Consider the following 23,739-nt stretch of genomic DNA (forward strand, 5'->3'; position numbering starts at 1 on the left):
TATAGGATTTATATTATGTATATGTATATGCGTGCATATGTATGTATGTTCAGCGCATTTTTCAAAAAGTTCTAGTTTTTATTTCATTTTAAAGTGATTGGGTTTAATTGAGTGGGTGTACCAAATATTTTGCCCACCAGTGTTTCTACCACACTCGCTTGTGTTTCGGGGACCAGTTTTTTAAGTACATATTTCCTCCCTACCTTTTTGTGTTTTTACATACATACATTTTAATATTTCTGCTGTTAGTATTTTCGAGGTGGGCAAGCGCGCAAGCATTCATATAGTCCCAAACCGACAGCAACGGCGCTTGAAACCTGCTCATGAAGGAGACCAGAAAAGAAGAAATATGAGAAAAGACATAGTCGTACGGTAACACATTGATTCGCATGGGTATGGATGTTATAGGGGCTGGCTGGGGTTGGCAGACTGGTTGCGCGTTGGCAGAAATGAGAACAATCGTGATCATAAAAAGCACAATAACTATGCGCAAAATGCAGATAGATCGTATATTTTAAAAGTTTGTGTTGATAAAATTTTGCATACTTGTTTGAGTTTTTGAAGTATGTAGGTATGTACATACATACAAAGATAGTGTAGGGTGGAAGAGATTTTTACTGCAAATAATAATAAATAATAATACTGGGATCACTCACCGATGACGATATATGTATAATGATTTAATTTTTGTATTAATATGTGATAAATTAACATGTTTACAGTGATTAAATAAAAATTATTTGTGTACATATTTTAGTTCATGCGTGCAAAGTACAAAGGTGGTATGTGTTTCCAATTATTACAATTTAATAAAATATTAAAATTTCTTTCTAACGAGTATACCTATATATCTTGAAAATACTTCTACATATGCACATAAATAATATCTACAGTATTGTGAACTATAAAAGAAATAATTATGTTGCAGTTACATAGCAACAGCTTCACATAACAAATAGTGAGTAAGCATGTAATAATCAATCAATTAATTGAATAAATCTGCATTAATTTTAATTTTTGTTGTACAACTGTATTGAAGTGTAATAAAATAGAAAATATGTGGGCATATATGTATGTCTCTCAATACATGTGTATGCTGAAGAAACATTCAAATAAGGAAAATAATTCAAAGAAGTAAAATTTATGCATGTACCTTCATCTTGTAAACATGTGCTACATCAAAATAAAAATGATTTGTTTTTATTATCTCCTTATAGCTTTCATTCACGGTTTCCGCTTCTAACGCTATATAATCGCACAACTCAAGTGACAAAATATTCTAAAGAAACGTGAAATCCGCCCAAATAATTCCAAGCAAACAACGTTAATATTCAGTGCAAAAAGTTTATCAAACTGTGAATAATGTGTTATAATTAAAATAAAATTGGTTCTAACCTACAATATCCATGTTATATAAATGATTTCTTTAGTGTTAAACATTGAGCCGCCACCTAATATGCTGTGTCTTGTTTAAATTTTTTATAAAAATATATACATACATACATTACTACACAAATTTTGTAAAGAGTGACAAAGTAAAGTGAGAATTAAAAAAATCAATGTATTCTTCTATATATAAATATAACTAATTCTATTGCAATCGGAATTTTCGCCATTAGCTTAAAAACCTATGGAAGACCCGTCAATCAAAAAGCGGTAAGTTTGAGTAAAATTATTTACGAGTTTAAACGTTATTATCTCTGTGTTTTGTTTTTTTTTATACATTTATTTATGAATATACATATTATATATTTAGCATTAAGATTTAATCAGTGTTCTTTGAAGTTTGAAAGGAAAGCTAAAGAATTCGCGATGAGATCTGCATGTATATTTTATATGCATTAATTATTTTTGAACGCAATCAATCACCATTTACCGCGAAGTTCAAAATTGCTGCTTAAACACATTCAATTGCATATTTATATGGCTTTCTTCGCTGACATTTCATACATAGCGACAGCAAAGAAAACGGTGTTGCAAACGCATCAACTCATATGGTCCTATGCATATGTCAAACAAAGAAAGATAATATTTAATGGAAAGGAGTATTTTTTTCCCTACTGCGTTCGTTGTCGTGTGCTATTGTTTATTTTATCTAACTTCACTGTCAATTGTTTTGCGTTTTTTCGATTGCACGCTTGTTTTAGTTATCAGCAATATACATGTATATTAGTTTGTGTGAACGAAGAATGTGTTTGAATGCAATTGCATGCAGCAAAAGAGTGCAGTATTCAGTCAAACGGAAGCGGGTTGAAGGTGCGAAGCAGAGAGGGAAATTGTACAGCAAGGTACATACATACATACTCACATATAAAAAAGTCAGCATTATATGCATATGCTCATATTTGTAAAAAGGAGCGGGTGTGGTATTGTTTGTAATGATAAAAGTAAACAATATGCACACATATACACATACATTAAGTTCGTTATGTCAATGCAAACGTGTACGCATGCAAGAAGTTCAACATAAACACAAATATAATATGTCTGAATGGAAGATATGGCGGGGTTCACCACATTTTGTGTTGGAATTCTTGTATACAAAAGCGAGGTTAATTAATAATTTAACTGTAATTTAAATATACACATTTTTATGAACTTATTTTTTGAATACTCGCACAAAATAATACAAATATATTATTTTTTATAATTTTGTTATTACATTTTGTTTTATAAATGCGTCAGTCGGAATGTAATGATTTATTATTATTGTTATTTTTTTTACTGTTGTGATCAAACAGAAGTTCGTCGGTAGTCGAAACTTTTTGTAAACTAAAATAATTTTTTTTTTGTTGTGATGGCTGTAAATAAGTTTGGTGATTTCTGCTGAGATTACCTTCTGTTCTGGCAGCTTGGACCCCTGCAAGGTACGTCTTCCCATTCCGAGCGAATAAACATCAAAATGTCGATTTGTGTGTTATATTGTTGCAAAAGAAAATAATTACATTACATTGTTTTACGTGCTCTAAAACTTGCTATAATTTTTCTCATCGTTTATTGTGAATTGCTTGTGTACATGGCAACAACGTGGTGATGACCGTAAACCAGTAGAATATTCAAAAAAAATAAATAAATGAAATAAAATAAAAAATAGAAAAAAAAAATAGTTCAATTGCAGCTGCCTACGATCCTGCTATGCATTGAGCTTTGAGACTCAATTACTATTCTACTATACATCAGAAAATATTATATTTTCAGGTTAGGGCAAAATTCAATCAATCAAAAGAGTAGAGTGTTAAAGCTAAAGTGCAAGGTGCGAGTATACTTTTGTAGGCTGTAACTCAAAAAATATTACCAATATGCATTTAAAAATTTAATATATTCTTTTTAAAGGTATGAACTAACAAAATTGTTTTAGTATAACTTTAAAATTTTAGAATTTTTTTATTCTTGTTATATAATTGTTATATGTTTTCTATATATGTATGCATTCTCATACAATTAATCAAAATTTATAAACTTTGGCTCATCATTATGCGCAATTATTTTGTGCATAACTGTAACGTTCCATATACAGTTCGATTAAAATAAACAATATAAAAGTAATAGGTTGACAAGATGGGTAATCTGACGTGGGCAGTTTGTTTTTTCAAATTTCGTTATACAAATCAAAAAAAAATATAGAAAACAAAAATAAATAAATTTGCGTGTGTAAATCCGCGTTCATTTCAAAAACGTTAAATGTTATACATATGGACAGTAGGTATTCATCTGCACATCAATTCATTGTCAAGGTAAAAGGGTGTGATCGCTACGCTAACTGCTGTTAGTCATCGACGAACGTTGATTTTTTGTTTTACAAAGCTTGCCACTTATTTTCTATTTACAAATGCCTGTTTTAGCCTACATGACAAATATATATGTATATATATTATTATATATGAATTGACTTAACTTTTTCCCTGAGCCAATCTGCAATTTGACTGCGCTTAATACACACACACTTGCCATACAAATTTTAAGCGTTCGCAATTTTTCAGCCTTCGCCGATGACTTAATAAATTCAAAGTTGGGAGCGGTTATTTGTACTTGTGTGCGCATATTCATTGGTGTAGGTACATGCGTATATGTGTGTGTGTGCCAGCGAACGTGTTTTCACTTTGATTTTGACCACACTGTTTTTCAGTTTTTACTTGCCACATTTTATTTGCAGCTTTTGACCTTATTAAGTTGCCGCTTCTCTGCTGTTTTATACCGAAGCGTTTCATTCATCGCTTGAATCGTTCCAAATCGAATTTGAATTTTTTTTTTTTTTTAATAATAAAATCAAAGTGAATCGCAACCATTCACGCCAGCGATTTCTTTTGTTCGCTTTTATGGGAAGGGCTTTCGCAAACACATAATGCGTCTTTCACTTATTGTCCATATGTTGTACATACATAGATGTGTGTGTTTGTGCATATGAGGATAAATATAAACAAATATATTTAATTGAAAATCAATACCTTATTCTAACAGTCACGGTATAATGTCTTGCTTTTTCGGCTGTTTGCAAAGTTGACGAAATGTTGGCTTGTGTTGACTTTTGCTGAATTTTGCGGCACAGATCCAACCATTGTTCGTTCTCGACTAATGATTTTTTATATAAAGAATAATATTTATTTGACCCTAAAATGGCAGCATTATATGAAATTTAATTCCTTGCATTTAAGCCAATTATTTGTAGCAAAGAGACAAAGTATGATGCATGTCAAAGAAAACCGTTTTTATAATACTTTGCTTGTATATAAACAACTAAGTTTATAGAAAATTTATACAAAGTGGTTAGTTCCAGTTACTGACAATAAGATCGAATCAAATCGTTGGTTCTGTAAAAATTAAAAATCTATAAAATTTTGTGCGATTAATTGCGGTTACGTTTTGCCCGTAATCGATTACTACAGTATTTATCTTTTCAAACACCATGATGGTAGCTCTGTAACATTTTACTGTCAACTTTGTGTTCAAATTAAACAAAAATGTGCATTTGCTGTCGTGACCAATATATAGAGTCTAGCAATAAAAATATCAATTATAAACGTTATTTAGTAAAAATTTTTATTGTAAGCATATAATCTTTAAGATATTTTGTTAAAATTTGACATTTTGTTACAATCACATATGTTTGTAATTATTATTTGTAGTAGAAATGTGCCTCGCAAAGCACTGCACAGCGGAAGAGCCTAAGCTTGTAAAATATTTGCATAAAAACAGTTATACCCAAAGCAAAATTTCAAAAATTATAAAAAGATACAAAAAATGTGTGTTTACTGCTTTGAAACCTTCAAAAAAATTCCAATTGTGTGGACGGCCAAGAAAAACGACGTCTCAGAATGGCAGTTACATAGAGATTTTATCAAAACGCGCTCTTTTCAAGTTCGCTGTAGCTATACAAAGAGAATTGTGGGTAAAAAATTCTTTAGGAATTGTTGCGCGTCGCCCTTTAGAAAAAAAAACTGTAGGTTGTCCATGAAAGTCCCAATGTTGACAAAAAGATAGCGGAACAGTCGGATTGCTTTTGCTTCAGCCCATATCAATTGCATCGTTGGAAAAATACAAAAGGTGGCGTAAGCTCCTTTGGTCCGATGAATATAAAATAAAAATGGTAGGTAGCGTTGAAAAGAAAATTGACGTCCGAAGAATGCAGAAATGAATGCCCGATACACGACAAAATTTCAAACACGGCGCTGGTAATATCATGATATGGCGATGTTTTTCGTGGTACAGAGTTGGACTGATGTTTTGGATTTGGGAAATCAAGGAAGATCATTAGAAGGGTTTTGCTATGTATTTGGTGGGATTGGCAGAGAATTAGCTGCTATGATTTGCTCCCCTATTACCAAACTATTAATTTGTACCGTCAATAATTGGACCGTCTGAAGGAAGCAATCGCACAGATGCGACCAGTTTTGAGAAATATGAGAGAAATTGTGTCATCAAAGCAATAAAACAATATGAGTGAAAGTGGGCATACCAAGCCTAAAAAGGCAGTTTTGGGAATTAAAAAAAAAACCTGATAAATTGTGCTAAAATTTTAAGCCCATATTAAGGGTTTACATGGATTTCCTCAAGCCAAAAAACGGCCTATTTTCAATAATTTTTTTTTTTTCACATAGAAAATTACATATTTTATTCAAACTTTTTATTATTCCAAAGCTACATAAACACGATTTTTTTACCTTTTTTTTATTTTCTCGTATTTTTTATAAATAGTAAAAAAATTGGTGATGAGGCTAGTTCCTAATCGAGAGAGATTTATTATATAAAGAAGATTCTCTGAAAATTTCAGTAGAACTCGAGAATTCGTGGGTATCGTATTGAATATGTCTGGTCTGAGAAAGACGCATTTAAAGTTTCGCGTAAAGTCTTTTGTTCGATTTGAACCAGTCGCACCAGTTTAGAGGACGGGTCAGTAAAAATCTCCGAAAATAATTTAAATTTATCCTCGAAATCAAAAATCCTCTCGCAGACATATTCTTAAATAGTCTATATCTCCGAAAATAATTTAAATGTTTAAAAATCCTCTCGTGGACATATTCTTAAAAAGTTAAACTTTGAAAATATGAAAAAAATCTATTTTTTTTTAATTCAACACTGGAACACCCCCTTTAAGATAAATTCTTCGATTGACTGATTGAACTGAGCTGTGGCTGTAACTCAAAAATTATTTTGATTTAAATTATTTGTATGTTATTTTAAAGTTATAACCTATCGAAATGTAGAAAGTTGTTTTTTTTTTTTTGAATTTCCCACAAGATGTGCTTCCGAACTGTTTTTACATTTTTATTTGAAATATTTATGTCACGTGAAGTTAAATGTAAGTACTCATAACATTTCAAAGCACAAAATAAATGACTATTTAAGAGCTGAACATTTCTTCAGTTAACTGTACATTGAAGTAAACATATGTGCATTCATTCATTATGCATCCGTATGTGTGTATTCAACGCGAATAACCCCATTTGCTGACAATCTCTATAAAACATGCAATAACGGCGGCAACAGCAATGCAAATAACACCCCACTCACACGCTGTACGTCCGCTAGCCGTACGCCATTTGTCTACGGAAATTGAGCTAACGTCAAGCGAAGAATGTTATGCAGCAAGGCATGCTTCAAGCACGAACATCAACGCCAAGCAGGATTCCAGCACTGCGACAATGGGAGTACAGTGCAGCGTTTATATATTATATATGTATGTGTTGCATATGTATTTATGTATCTATATGTATGTATATACATATATATGAGAAACACCCGCCCGCATTTAATTGCGACTACGATCAGCGATTTGCCATCGCTGTAGTCGCAATCCACAGCAGGTCATGTCACAGCCATATCAGGGGGTTGTTATCAACACAACAGAAACAGCCACAGTAACAACAACAAAAACAAACAATCAACGACCAGCAAACGATAAACGAGGCCGAGTAGCGGCTGCAAAAATACAATAGGGCTGGGCTCTCAATAAATATTACTGGCATATTGAGTCTCAGCATGACTGCAGATATCGCTTCGGAGAGTTGAAACATTTACGAGTGTAATGTTTAATAATTTATAGACAATTTGCTGTTAAGCGTTCTAGTGTTAGTAATTAATACAAAATTTGGGAAACTTAAGCAATTTTCTATTTTAAGGTTTATGAAAAGTCTTAATTATTCTTAATGATTTTGCGAGAATTAACATTTATATTTTATAGTAGTATCTAGATATTGGAGATATTGATCTGAAATTTTGCACACTTCCTTTTCCCCCCAAGAAGCTGCTCATTTGTTGGAACTGCCGATATCGCACCACTATAGCATGTAGCTGCCATACAAACTGAACGATCGGCATAAAGTGCTTGTATGAAAAGCTTTTTTATTTGACAAGATATCTTTACGAAATTTGGCATAGATTACTGTCCAAGGCAACCCTACAATATCCGAGCATATTACTCAAATCGGACTACTATAGCATATAGCTGTCATACAAACTGACTAACCGATCAAAATAAGTAAACACAAGTGAAGTAAATTCAACAGAACAGCAATTTCTGATGGCCCTTACTTATAGAAACAGCTTTTTTTTATTCATTGAGTGTATTCCTCCTTACTCGGTTGTTATATAAACAACAGTTGTGGTGACGTCATCATTGAAAGTGCTCACGCTTTACACGCATAGCCGGCTAATATATAAGTAGCATAAAATATTACCTTCATTTATGTCATTATACCTGAAAACTGTAAAATAAGCAAGAGCTTTTAATAAATAGTTAAATTTATAAGCACATACATAGATATAGTACTTTTAACCCTCAAGCCGACAAATTCTTTCTCGCTGCACACAAATACTGCAACTACAGCGTTATGTATATATGTATGTATGTGTACGACAATGTTTTTTGTTCTTGCACTTCTTTAAGGTTATGCGCTAGTAAACTTAAAATGACGCATCTCGCAAGAACGTAGCAAATCAAGATCAAACAAGACCACCAAGCAATGCTTGTTCGCTGTTGTACGTTGCTCTCAGCGTAAACTACTCTTAAATACAGTGTTTCGCAGAAAGGAAATTATGTAATATATATGGTTTAGTAAAAAGGAGTCCACTACTTTTGTATTAAGGTATAAAACCCCCTTAATACCCCCTACGTAATTTTTAAAGTGTCGTAAATTAAAGGCAAAAAATATTTTTAACATCTAATTTTTTTTATTAGTAATTTATTAATGTTACTAAAGTACAGAAACAAATTTAAAATAAAAGTAAAAAAGTAAAAAAAAACTGGCAGCTGATGAAGTGGGAGTCGCAAAAAATTGGCGGATGAGCATACACATGATTTCAGCCCTCCTAGTTATCTGAAATGAAAAAAAAAAGATTATCAATCTGCAATGATGTCGCAATTGTATGAACTCTAGCGACAAAATGGCTACTGTTAAAAAAAAAAAAGATTATTTTTTACCTTATTTTATTTTCTCGTATTTTTTTGGTGATGAGGCTAGTTCCTAATCGAGAGAGATCTATAAAGAAGATGCTATGAAAATTTCTAGTAAATCGGTCAGGCAGAACTCGAGAAATCGTGGGTATCGTATTGAAAAAGTCTGGTCTGAGGAAAACCCAGCCGAACCAGTTTAGAGGCCGGGTCAGTAAAATGTTTTTATCTCCGAAAATAATTTAAGTTTTCAAAAATCCTCTCGTAAACATATTCTTAAATAGTTAAACTTTGAAAATATGAAAAAAAATAGATTTTATTGAAACTCAACACTCTCCCATAATACCCCCTTAAATTCAAGGTTATTTTTAGCATAGTTAGAATGGTTCGATTTAGGTCAAATATGCACCGTTTTGGTTGATAACTTTGTGCCATCATTACGCCACTCTCATAGAAACACTCGTCCCTACTGACAAAAACAATGCGGCAGTCGATTTTCACGAGATTCTCGAATTTTCACGGTGGTGCGAGATGCGCACTATAAGGCCTCTCAACCAAGCGCATAGAGCTTTAATCGAATGTGGCAATTGAACCAATGTATATGACCCGACCTTGTTCTGACCAAAACCGACCGCTACTGGGCAATGGCTTACTGCAGATGGTTCAGTTGAAGTCAAGAGTTTGACCTTAGGGTAGCAGCTCCTGCCAAAAAGAAGAAAAATTGTAAAATATAACGTATTTTCTCATAATAATAATACTGAGTCAAGCAATCACAAAACTATTTGAGAAGCTGTTTTAGTAGGACAGCTTATCATTCTAACACCATATAGCGAAACCCGATCGCTGTTATATAACGCGATTTATAGATTACTAAAGTTATTTATTGTAAAAGTAAGGTCTTTTTACTAGAACTTATATTTGTTAATATAATTTTGAATTGTTTATATTTGAGTTTTAAATTTCAGCTCTGCTTTACCAGCAGCGTAAGCCGATTGCAGCCCGAAAAAACTGTATTTTTCATATTTTTATTGAAAGTGCTTTAGTTCAGGTACAAAATTTTAAAAATCATGTTGTAATCTATTTTTTGCACTGTAAATAAAAGCTCGTCCACATATACATACATATACATATGTGTATACATATCATGCAGACAGTACCCGCCTTCTGTTAATGGAAGCGTTCGCATTCCAATCACGCTGAGTGTGTTAAATTGAAGTAAATTCCGTCATAAAGTGTTTAGTTTTGCTTTTGTTAGCTAAAAATGACGCAGCCGAGTTGGTGAATGTTGCCCCTCAGCCACAACACATCGGGAGCTGCCGCATTCTTGACAGCTCCAGTTCCAGCTCCAGCTTCAGTAGCAACAATCTGTAAGAAAATTAAATGGCACGGTGCAATAAAATTTGCTGGCAAAATATGAGCCATGTACGCAAGTACATATGTACGTACATTCTTCTTCGGCCCCAAAACACCGAAGTTCGGTACTTTGAATGTCAATAACTTAGTGGAACAGTTTGCTCTTCTCGCTATATTGACTCTCTGTTATTATTATGTTGTGATGCGCTGTTGTCTCTTTATGCACTGCAAATTGGTTCGTTGCCTTTTGAATAGCTACGAAATGGTCCATTTGTCTGACGCTTTACAATAAAATTTTTATTTTCGTTTTTCCACCAAGCGGTAGCGGGGAAATGAACTCCGGTTTTGGTGAGTAGAAATACTACTTATTTCAGTCGAAATTATACACATAATATGCTTAAAATGGCTATCAGTTATTATATTATGTCTTAAATCTGGCGTATAGAATGGCTGAGCGTTGACACTCGTTTTGTGTTTGGCCAAAAAATTAGTCACAATCATGCTAGATTTTGACGGCGAATTGAGGTAGTGAAAAATCCATGAATTTTCTGCCTATAAATCCTGTCGTTTACCACGAATGACATATACTTCATGTAGAAGCCTCTAATAGTATTCCTTATTGACTGTTTTACCTTGTCGAACGAATTATAGTGCACCACATCATGGTAATCAAACAAAACGATGAGCATCACCTAGATTTTATTTCACCGAATTTGATGTGATCGCTAGTTTGTTGGACTGTTACGAAATCACATTCATGAATCCACAACTCGTCAACAGTATATATCCGTTTATTGAATGACTGAATGTAAGGCTCTCAGCTATCGGCAAGTAGTAAAAGTGAGTGATATGTTCGAGAGCTCTCTCTCACTTTATCCTGTACAATGTAAAACTGATCAAAGGCGCTAAAATATTTTACTTGAAATAAAAAAACATAGATTTTTATACTCTTAACTTACAAGATAACCAAATTTACAGTTAAAAATCGACACCAACAAAAGCGATCACACGTAGTACATCCGCATTTGCATAGACATTGCGACAAGCGGCTCGCTCACCAAGAAAAAGCAACGAATAATGCAGAAAAGACAACAAAAGGAAAGCGAAACGTAAACAAGAATCAAGGTGAGGTCATCAGCTCATCGTATCAACGAACATTAACTGGAAAATGTATAAGACAAGTAGTAGAAGCTAAAAAAGCACCGCAATAAGCGTTTGAGGCTAGAAACATTGATAAACACAAATGTGCAAAGAAAGCTGAAGTCAAAAGATGAGGTATAGAACAGTAAAGCAAAATATGCTGCTATAAAGGCAGGAAGACAGACAACAAAGTCTATGAAGAGGCAGATACTTTAGTATCTCTGTAGATACAATGCAAAAGGGAGACAACGAAGAGCAAATAAGAATATGTGTAAAAGCAAAGAAGAGACTAAAAGACATAGCGTTGGTTAAACTTAAAAAAAAAACTGTCAGTCAGTCTGCTTGTTTATGAAATTTAGTACTTGCATATATATATATATGTATATATATATGTGTGATTGTTTGCCGATCGCGTGGAGCACGGCGCTCACATTTCTATCGCTCGGTATGCTGACAATTTAGCACAATTACAAATTAAAGGAAAAAAATTAGTGAATGCGTGTGGTGCGTGCATTTTCCGGGGTACGAATGATTAGACAGAGAATTATTTATTTTATTGTTTACGACATTATTGTTTCTGTGCGTTTTGTTTGTTGTGCTGAAATTCTAAATATATTCAAAGTATACACATCTAGTACTGTATATTATAGAAGTTACAAAGCTAGATGTCTGATAGCTAAATTTAGACTGTAGTTAATGTCGTATATGTTTGACGTCACTTTAGCAATTCACTAAAAATAACGGAAAACATGCCATATAGACAGTTTCTGTTTAATTTCGAAACAAAATACAGTACTATTTTAATAAAAACAAAAAAAAAACGTTAATTTCGGCGGCATCGAAGCTATAATACCCTTTAAAGTGTATAAAACAATCTTAATATTGATTTTGATCGTTTAGTTTGTATGACAGCTGTATGCTACAGCAGTTCGATCGGAACAATATGCTTGGAGATTGTAGTGTTGCCTTGGACAATAATCTATGGCGAATTTTGTAAAGATATCTTGTCAAATAAAAATTGTTTTTGATACAAAAACTTGTTTTGAAACGAGCAGTTTGTATGACAGCTATACGCTACAGTTGCTCGATCTGAATGCACTATAACACAATATGCTCGGATATTATAGCGTTGCTTTGGATACTAATCAATGCCAAGTTTCGTAAAGATATCTTGTCAAATGAAAAAGTTTTCCAGACAAGAACTTTATTTTGATTGGTCAGTTTGTATGGCAGCTATATGCTATAGTAGTCCGATCTGAACCATTTCTTCAGAGATCATACCGTTGCCTTACCGAGCAACTTCATAGGTAGAAAAGAACGTATGCAAAATTACAGACCGATATCTCAAAAACTAAGGGACTAGTTTGTGTACGAGCATATACAGACAAACGGACATGGCTAAATATAATATAATTTTTTCCCACATTTATCAAGATAGTAAACTCAGTTAGTTTTGCAGTTTTTGCTACAAAACACTGCTATGTCTTTGTACTTCTACTACGTTAATTGGATGCATGTGATTTCCATTATGTATCCATGTGCTTTATGTTATCAAGACACTAGCAAATTCATACACACTGTCATAAAAGACCGGCTGTCTGCAAAAAACAAAAAAAAAAAAAAAAAAAAATAGAACTCACACTATTAATATAATAGTTTGCCGGTATTACTAGACTAGGACTTGCCAACAAAATCATTAATTATTGATAGTTCTCAATTATTTTTTTTTGCTTGTTATTGAACTTTCTCGCCAATAGTACAACGTTATTTTTTTATATGCTCAAATTTCCGAACACTTATCGATGGATTGATTATTTTTATCGCTGCATTTGCTGCTGCTGCTCTCTTCCTCTCTTCCCAGCAAATTTTTATGATCTATAACAGTTGTTGTTTATATTATGTGCATATTGTTTGTGTTATTGTTGTTGTGTTTCTATCTGGCTTTGTTTTGTTGACTTTGCATTTAGCTCCATATTGCTAAGAACTTATAGCGACTACCTCTGTTGTTTTTGTTGTACTGACGTAGTCAATTAATACAGATAGTATGTATGCTCATATGTACAGTAGAACCTCGCATTTTTTTTATTGAAGCTATTTTTCCTAATCATTTATAGATTCATATACTTCAGAAGTGGCTTTCTTGTATGTTAAGCAATTGGGTAGGCTAAACTCATTACTTTTTAATATAAATAATATTTGATCACGATGACCATTTAGGAATCACCACCACCAGTAATATAGAATATCAGATTTTATAAATTATTATACTTTGTTTCTTGTATTAGTACACGCGAGAAAAATTTACTTGATTTTATTATTTTCAGCGAGTGAGAGGTGAAGCTATCGATATTATGCAGGAATTTCTGTTCACCGATAAATCTGAAATTTATGTATTTTTTTTTACTTTCTTTATAAAATAAATTATTTCTATAATTTGTCCAAGATATATTTTGATAATTGTCAATCGATAATAAGAGTGACTAAATTTTTCATTCGAGAAAAATTTCAACAACTCGAATTCAATTCTAATGTATTTCTTGAAGCGATGAAAATTTATATTTTCGCATCAACGTGGTAACTACATACTTTTCGTTGTTTACTGGGATATAACTCAAATATGTATATATATTTCACAAAGCCCGTTCTACCAAAAATAATTAAAAATAAGCGAAATTTTAATCAGTAGACTTCTCTGCGATGACTTTACCAAACTTTCAACTCAAGAAAATCAAATTATATAGAAATACTATCATGAAGCAATCGATTTATTAATATGGAAGCCTAACTCTATTTAATAAGTGTTCTAAGTCCATTCTTTATGCCAAGAGTTAATAAAAACTATGAGTTGCTAAGTATCAGATGTGATTAACCGTGATTATTATTTAGTGTTTGTTGCAGAACTAGAAGAATGGTAAGAATGGGTAAAAGGGACCATTAACATAATATGTACTGCTTCAATAACTCTCAAATAGTGCAAAAATTGGTGAAAAATTCAATGAAAAAAATTTAGAATCAAGTTTCGTTTCTACTGTATATAACATATAAACTGAGTCATGTCTTTATATTAGGGTCAGCAAAAAACTAACGTACCGAATTTAGGCGAAATATATGCAGGAAAAATTTTTAAGCTTCTTTTTTATTTGCCAAGATATGCCCACTAAATTTGGTATGTACTATTGCTCAGTCTCCAAACAATTTTTCTAGATCGTACCACTATTACATATAGCTGCCATACAAACCGAACAATCAAAAGCAAGTTCTTGTATAGATACTTTTTTTTTTATCTGTGAAGGGTATTATAGCTAAGTTAAATTTTTTTCTTGTTTTATGTATGTAGGTTAAGTTTAGCTCAAAACTCAATAATGTTACTTTATGACTCAACCTAATGTATATTCTTTTTCGGCAGCTAATTTTTCATTTTTTTGCGGTCTCTTAATTGACTATATCAACAATTATGTATGCTTTTGACATTGGTTAAATTGCCGTTAGTTTTTTCTTCAAATGTCGAGATTCTGTCATTTTGCTGCTGTTTTTATTCATAGACATATGTACATATCTACATACATTCAATTTGAGGTTAGATAAAGTGAAATCTATGTGCGTTTGTATGAGAATTTGACAGCTTTTCTGTGTTCGCTTTTAGCAAGTCCATTAACGATAACGATATTTTATCGGCAAAAATGATATGACTACTTAAATTTAGATTGCTGTTATTGAACTATTGTAAGTACACTTGATTCATTTATTATACATGTGTTTGTATGTAAGTATCAATATAAGAATTATGAGTAACAAATTATTATAAGTGGGCGAGTATACGGTAACGGCTAACGGCTAACAACAGTACTTATGGTAAGTTTCAGCGCAGCAATTTATTTATAAAAACTGAGCGTTAAAAGAAATTCTATAGGATTAAACTATTAAATAGATACATATATGTAACCTATATACAGTCGTACATATGTAATTTGCGGCTTAATGCGGCTTAGCAATTCCAGATTTAATTAGTCATTTAATTAATGGGGCATTGAAATGTTGATTACCTTGAACTAATGTAGATTAGGTTAGTTGGATTGCTATCGAAACATATGATTTACAAGGAGATATAGAGAGAATAAGAAACAAGACTGGAAACAGATTCGCTGTGCGATCAAATCTTAAACGTGAGAACGCGAGCTAATTGCTTAATATGGGCGGGTCAGTAAAAGGTCTATATATCCGAAAATAATTAAAATTTTCAAAAATACTCTCGTAGACATTTTCATAAATAATTAAACTTCAAAAATATATTTTTGAAATTCTATACGAGTATACCCCCTTAACGTTCTGTTGAGGGAAAGCTCCGATCAGAGAATGCTAGTATCATTATGCAGTATTTCACATATTATAAGATATTTTCGACAGATGATGGACCAGATCTCCTCCTCTACAATACGTTTTTTTTCAATACTGGGTCTTAGACTCTCTTTTTCCTGGAGGTAATATCACGAAATGTAAAGTATACCAACCTATTGGCTCTATTTCTATATTCGTGCGTCTTTCAAAAATTTGTTTCAAGTACAATAGTATTCTTCAAAGTTTGCGGGTTCCATCCTAAAAGCACTTCGTCGGCTTTAGCGGCCATAAAATAATCAAGCTAATTTTTGATATCATTTTCTAATATACGTATTCTAGTAAGGGTGTTCTGCATCGACCGGAACAAATAGTAGTCAGCAGAAGAAGAAGAGGCATGGTCTGATCTATTTATAAGACCGGCAAAGCAAAACTTTTAAGTTACTGTTTTCTAAATAGTTTTTATTCGCTCTTACACATGACGCTGAGCGCTGTCATAATGGAAAATTATTACCTCGTGTTGAGTCGCAAACTCCGATCGTTTTTCGGCAATCATTGGCTTCCATTTGATGAGTGTTTTATCGGTAACGCTCTCCATTAATGCTTTCACATGGTTTTAGAAGGTCATAATAGAGACGCGCTTCTGATCCCATCAAATACAGAGCTTTATCTTGGCGTTATGGATATTCGACTTTGGCATTATGTTAATTTGGCTAGTTGGCCGGTTTTTTGTTCATCGAGTAATGTTTCCAGTTTCTCAACTTCAATTTTTTTTTGACCGCCCAGAACATTCATTGTCTTCAATGCCAAAATCACCACTTTTAAATCGTGCAAACCACTTTTGACATGACTTGCGCAAGCAAGTGCCAAATATTCAGACCTATTACTGTTATAAATAGTCTTCTCACTATAAACACCGATTAAAGGCGGCATTAGACTTGTAGTGTTCTCTATGTATCAGATAACATTAGTTTGTCCAACATAAGGGCTGTCTAATACTTTTCGAGAGATTTCAATTATAAGCTGATATTCTCGAACAAGATTCCAACATTCATTCTCTTGAATCCGGGGTGTTGAGAAGTTGCCGTCCGGAGTTTTCGTGTCTCCGGACGGCATCCATCGTTAGGCATTTCAGCTGAAGTGAAGTGGTCATTGTAGAACTCAGCCGTAACTCACAATTCCATTCATTTTATAAAACCGTTTGTTATATCAAATCTTTCTGAGTCGCTGCTATTGTTATACTAACTTTGTCTAGCCACTTCCACCAAATCTCATCTGGCGAAAGCTGTTTTAAGGAGACTTCATAGCTTTAAATGTTTCTTGTCGTCTTTATTCATGTCTTAGACCTACATATATGTTTATATAAAGGCATGTATGTGTTTTGTAAGGTCATACACTTTCCATTGTCTGCCGTTTTTGATGCTTTCACCTCCAAGCTCTAACCGTTAGTTATGCAGCCAAAACCATAAAGTCCACAATTATGCGTGGGCTGTATGAAAAACAAAAAAATAAAAAAAATAAGGAAAACAATATTGCGTTTTCATTTGTTTGCCCGACACTACGTAACTTCTATGGCTTTTATTTTTTATCGCTTCAATGAGGTGTCTTTGTTTCTCCTCATCCACTTCATACGCTGTCAGCGGTCAGTTTTTGTGTGGTTTACGGTTTCTAGCTTTTTTCGGTGGCTTTAATTTTTGTCGCTGTAATTATGCTTGTTAAGTGTTTTTTTTGTACTTTGTTTTTTGATTTTTTATATATGCATGCGCCACAATTCAGGCAATTTGGAGTTGTTCTTTTAAAAGCTTTATACAACTGATCAAATTTGACTCGGAATGCTGCATTTAAATTGCGTTACATTTTATTTTTTGGTTTGGTAAGTACAATCTTTTTTTCCTTACAAGCACTTGATTCCGATCGTTCAGTTTGTTAGGTTAGGCTAGGAGGTCGATCCCAAGTAGGATCTCACTTGGACAGTTTAAAACGCCGATCCGTTTTGGTACCTAAAAACTCCAATAAGCTAGATCAAAAGACTGTACAAGTCGACAAAACGCTTTGTGCCTATATCAAACTCGTTAAGACGGCCAATATCCATTTCGGCTAAGTATTCAGGTCCGCCGAAAGTGTGATTGCCAAGATGTTTCAGTTTCAGCCTAGCGAAAGCCGGACAGTGAAGGAGAAAGTGCCGAGATGTTTCCACCTCACCCTCCTCCATACAACTTTGGCAACTAGCAGCGGGTCGTACTCTAAGCCGTATTCCATGAGAAATGGGTGTTACAAACTTGTACTCGTCGTAAATGACCGGATTTGTGTGCAGAAAAACTTTTTGGAACCTGAATGTTTAGATGAGGTCTTTCATGTTAATGTTTGTGATTACCAAAAACACACAAACGAATTGAGCTTTCGATATCGTAATAGTAGTGCATAAGTATATTAATTTGTATTAAAAGAATTGCTGAAAGTTATCTCAGAAAGGTTGAGAACTATTGCTGCGGAGACAGTTCTTAATCCGCAAATAGTTTCCCATTACGTAAACTCATTTGAACTGAGCAACAGCTCGAAAACTTTATGCCCTGCTTCGACCGCACTAATCTACTGGTTTTAGCAAGATTTAGCCATACAAAAATGACCGTTGTTAATCTCGTTACTGAGGTGATTTGAAGCTAAACTACATAAAATCTGACTGTGCGACTCTGATTTAGCGCCATCTATGTGTCGGTAGGGAAATTTATGACATGATAATCACAGCTGATTTAGACACTACAAACAAACAAATTGAAGAAAATTAGATAAACAAATAAAATAAAAATTTAAAATTTAAAACAATATCAACTAAATAACTAAAAAATGGTGGAAAATAGTATCAAATAAAAGACGTGTAATGTGGAGTGAAGCTGCCGAAGCCGATATAATAGAGTTGTGGCGAAAAAAAATCACACAGATTCGATCGCGTAGTCAAAAACAGCTGTTTTATAAATCTGCAACGCTAGTGAGGATATGCTAGATTAGTGAATAGATTAAATATAATATAAGCACTGCAAATTTTTGCTGGGAACAAGATATTAACGATTGTTTATAAACTAATGAGAGATATAGATTTTGATTTGCCATTTCGAAGTCGCTGTACATCCAAGTGTTATACACGTTGCCACCTTAATATGCCACAAATGTTGCTGCGGCTGTTGTGGCGCACATTGCTGCTGACACACACTACGATGGAGTATATGTTAGTCGTTGCAGTTTGCGGCTTTGCTGCACTGGTGTGGCTCACAAATGTGGTTCAAACGACAACAACCGTTATAACTTGCCAAACAACAATAATACCAGCAGCAACTTCGTCTGTGCTAGACGAGTAAGCCATAACGCATGCCAACATTGCATACTTATCGTATACTCGTGCCTCGTCGGCTACATCTCGCTGTGTTTTGTGTGGTGTGTGCGTGTGTGTCGAAGGCACTTTCAGTTTCAGGTTTTCCGGCGCGTTGTTTACGAATGAATATTCGTATTATTTTTTCAGTTCTGCACTTTTTGTTTGTGAAAATTATTCTACACATTTATTTTTCACGCTCACACTTTAAGGTGTGTGCTACTAATTGGCATGTACTCGTGTTTTTGTTTAGTTGAAAGAAAAAAAATGGATTGCGAAGCATTTTTTGTCAGCATCGCTTTTAGTCGTATGGAAGTACGAGTATACTTTGCTGCTGGGTCTCACTTTCTATTTCTGTTTTCGAAATCATTACATTACCTAAGCGGTGATCCTATGAGAGAGCAAGTGTGAAAATTAAAGCGTATGAATTTGTGGGAGTTTCTAAGTCAGCGCCGTTTAGTAAATCGCGGGTAATGCTCTTCGAACAGGACAGCTTTCTACAAAACGGTTTTCTACTTGCTGATTTTCACATCGCCTTTCCACTAGAATAAGTGGCCTAAAGGCGAGCATCTCGTGCGGGAAATCACAACTTAAACTAGTGTTAGCACATGTGACAAGCGCAGCACTGCTTTCTTGGCGAAACAAAGGTATCCGAAAAGTCGAAAAGTTTGGAGACAAACCTTTCAAGCTTTTTGTGTTAGCTGAGGCTTGAAAACCGCTCGCAAGAGTTATATTTTGATTTTATCAAACCCAATAGTCGCAATTATTATTAAGAACTTAAACTTCGTCGATTTATAATATTCCCAGACGGCAGTGATAGTTTTTCTTACTAGCCGATACAAGACATATTTCTGGACAGCCCTGCATAAACCAGCGTTTATGCACCATCTTTACATAACGACTCACATTATTCGTTTTCAAAGTAAAATTAAAGCCAAATGATAATCAGTTTTGTTATAGTAACTGGGTTTAATACTGAGTCTTTATCTCAGGATGGATGCAATTTTGCTGCGAAACTTATGTATTTTAAAGTTCCGCATTTTTAACTAGGCGACTAAATAAATAAAGCGTTTTGTACAGTATGGTTAAGAAGTCAATGCATTTTTGGAAAGTGAGAGTTAGTTAGAAATTTTGCGGTGACAGTATGAAGATATGTTTCTTTGCATTTCTTGAGAGAATCTCCATTTGGGCGAGATATACGGAGTCATAAAATTTTGTTTGCTATGTCGGCTGTTCTAAAAGCAATTGGACGATACTTGATTGCAGCAGGATGGCGGAGAATGACATAGAGCTCATGCGACATACAATACAATGTCTTTTAAATTTAGATTTAGGATTGATTTTTTGTGGTGCAGTCAGGGATCGATGTTAGTCGAACAACCCAATAATAGTTCAGTCTTTATAGAGTGGACCGCGCAAGCCAATTGTGTGGTACGAACCTAAAACTCTCACGAGGTGTTCGAAAATAATAATCTATGAAGTTAACACTCTTCAACTGAAACAAATTATACATGCGTACATAACACATGATCTTGGATTTAAGAAGCGTGAAAGAAAGCCATGTGAAGAAAAGTTATTTTGAAAAGTTGACGGTTGTATATGATATGGATATACTTATATACCATATAGACAGACACATTTTTAATGAGTGCGTCAGACGAGTGTAACTCTTTACAACTTTAATTGAGATATTTGTATGCATACATAGACGACCACTTGGCTTGATATACATATATAGATTAGGGTGGAGTGAAACAAATTTTTTTTGTTTGCTTAGGCTGAGGGAAAATTTTTTTTTTTAACATCTACGGCCCACTCTTTTTAAAGTAAATTTCGAGTAAACATTTTTTTTGTTTAAACTCTTCACATTTACGTAAAAATTATTAATAATTTATTTTAACGCTTAAGGAAAGCATGTTGTCGTTTAAGACTTTTTTTAAAATTCCAATAATGATAACTTTTAATTGGCCAAAAAGAGGAAGCTCCACAGCTCTTAGAACACTTATCAAAAATTTGTTTGACCAAAAAAACTTTTAACTCGCAATTTCTGAAAAAAAAATCTATTTTTATAATCTACAAATTTTACCCTCAGGCTAAGCAAAAATTTCGCTCCACCCTAATATACATATATGGTATACATGGTATATGGATGCACTTCAAATAGCTTACTTTGCAAATATACAACACTTTTTTTCAGACTAAAAGTCAACCAACCCAGCAAACAAGCCAGCTACTTGTAGATAAAACACAACAACAATAAAAAATAAATAAAATATGAAATAAGTAGTTAAATGAGGAGGCCACAATGCTGAAATGGCTGATTTGGACGCACAATTGTGCGATGGCAATGTACTCACAACAACAACAACAGCAAGCATAATAACGTTCACTTCATTAACTTGGCAAATATTAAATACAATATCAAAAAAAAAAAAAACGCAACAACAATAGCAACATGTGCAAAATGAAAAGCGAACGCTTTTTAAAACAACAGCAACAGCAATAAATGCAATGGCGAAAATTCGTTTTAGAAAAATTACAACTAAAAAATTGCAACGATAACATACATACAACAGCGACGGCAGCTGTGTGCCGGAGTCAGAAGAAAAACTCAACAAAAAACAGAAAAAAGCAAAAAATATAGAAACGAAGGTAGGCACGTACTGTGGCCGATTACATAAGTTCAAAAACTCGTAGAAACCGCCGAAACGTGGAACGCCACCTCCGGCCATTGGTGCGGTACCAGCGCCTCCGCGCTCCACAGCCTACGCGTACCAGCAAATGCGCAAGTGAAATTCATTGCTACCGATTTGTGCTTTTACAGTTATGTGAGATGCACTTGCATATCTCTGCATGCGCTAAATCGGTTGACCAGTAGGAATTACTTGAGGTCTGTTGAGTACTAATACCGTTGCTAATTTGCTCTATCATTACATCTACTTCGAACATTACTACAATTGATGCGTTCATCAGTATTGAGGATCACCGGCACAAATTATTCGCCATATTCCCCTCATATTTCCCAGTTGTAATATTGACTATTATCGTACGCTCAGGAAACCAAAATATCGTAAATGTCGATAAAATAATAGAAATTGTTAAGTCTGACCGTCATGTAAGGAGCGTTAAACATGGCATAAGCAGTCGTTCAGTACCGTTTAAATACGGCTGGATGCAGAAACAAGCTCGATGTACAGGAGTCACAAGAGCAAAAAAATCTCACTGACCGAATTTCCATCTGTGAATATGTTACTGGTGCTCAAAAGTAGGTCACTTAGGACAATGTCAATTGAAAACGGTTTTAGTCGAATCGCGTGGAGGGTTTTGCTATTTGTTTGGTATGTTTGACAGGTAATCATCTACTATGAGTTGCTCCCCTACGGTTAACCTCTTAATTCGGACCTGTAAGGTCAAAAGTTGGATCGTTCGAAGGAAGTAATATGCCAGAAGCGGCCAGCTTCTAACGAATAAAAGAGCAATTTTGTTCCATCAGGACAACGCCAGTCCACAAAAATCGATAGTGAAACGCCAGAAGCTCTGGGAGCTTAGTTGAGAGGTTCTTATGCATCCACCTGATAGTCCGAACCTGGAACCAAGTGATTATTACCTGTTCCTGACTATGGCGAATGATTTTGCTGTGAAAATCGACTGTCTCAGTTTTTTCACGTTTCACGTTTGACCTAAATCGAAACATTCAACTATGCTAAATAAAACCTTCCTTTAATGCCAAAATAATGTATATCTTTTTACTAGTACAAGCTCTCTATAAGCTCGTCAAGAAATAACTCCAGTTTATTTTCTTTACGTAGCAATGAAAAGAATAAAGAAATTCATCTCATATTATTCGTGAACTTCTGTTTAAAGACCATATCTGTTTTTAGTATCTATAGAAAGCATTTCCAACAAGGTCCCAAAGCAGATATACATACATATATTTACATATTTTAGTACGTGCACATTTTACTTAAAAAACTGAACACACACATTTTCTGCAATTCATCTTTTCTTCTTTTCAACAATTTGCGGAGTCTAAAGTTTCATATTTCACAACGTGAATTAAAAACTTGGAAGAAAAAAATTGTAGAGAAAATGAATTTGAACATGCAAATTAGAGATGATTAGCTCACACTTACGCTGAATTTTCAAAGCGTTTTTATGAAGAATTTATGAACTGATTTGTGGAAGTGCTGGGAGAGAAAAGTCTGTGTCTGTGTCTACTTGAATTACAAATCAAAAATAAACTCTGCAATTTTGATTTTTTTTTTCACTTGGTGAAAGTGAGTGACCTTTTCGAAAGTTCCTCTGAGCGATTGAGTGCGTTATGTTCATTTTTTCACTATATTTTTATTAATACTGCAATGAGTGATTGCCAAAAAGTAATGAATCCGAGCGTAATGGCGTAATCTGGGCGTGGTTACAGCTATCACAAAATTGTGGTGAAATGTAGGCGGTGAGCTACTCAACACTCACTGTACAAAATATGGGTGGATACTGCTCAACTCTAAAATTTTATTTATTTCAAGTTTGTACAAAAAAAAAAAGACCGATCTACAACCTACGCCGAACTGATTGAACTTGGTCAGACCATCTGCGAACCTTGGACATCACTATATAGTTACTGTCTCTTTTTCTCTCTGACTTGCTTAGCTGAGTAAGGTACAAT

At 33.9% G+C, this 23,739-nt stretch overlaps 1 protein-coding gene across 4 annotated transcripts in view; it reads left to right on the forward strand.

Annotated features, from left to right (window-relative positions):
* The window catches only part of RhoGEF2 (Rho guanine nucleotide exchange factor 2), a 230,186-nt gene that overhangs the window by 988 nt on the left and 205,459 nt on the right, over window positions 1–23,739 (forward strand). For 3 of the 4 annotated variants that reach the window (XM_036374967.2, XM_070108070.1, XM_036374975.2), the window contains exon 2: window positions 1,218–1,656. In XM_036374967.2, coding sequence (XP_036230860.2) covers window positions 1,631–1,656 — 26 coding nt within the window. In that variant the 5' untranslated portion in view covers window positions 1,218–1,630. The remainder of the gene's footprint in view (window positions 1–1,217; window positions 1,657–23,739) is intronic. The other variant, XM_036374974.2, reaches the window with a different exon arrangement.

This window comes from Bactrocera oleae, chromosome 4 (genome assembly GCF_042242935.1).
Source record: "Bactrocera oleae isolate idBacOlea1 chromosome 4, idBacOlea1, whole genome shotgun sequence".
Lineage (NCBI taxonomy): Eukaryota > Metazoa > Arthropoda > Insecta > Diptera > Tephritidae > Bactrocera > Bactrocera oleae.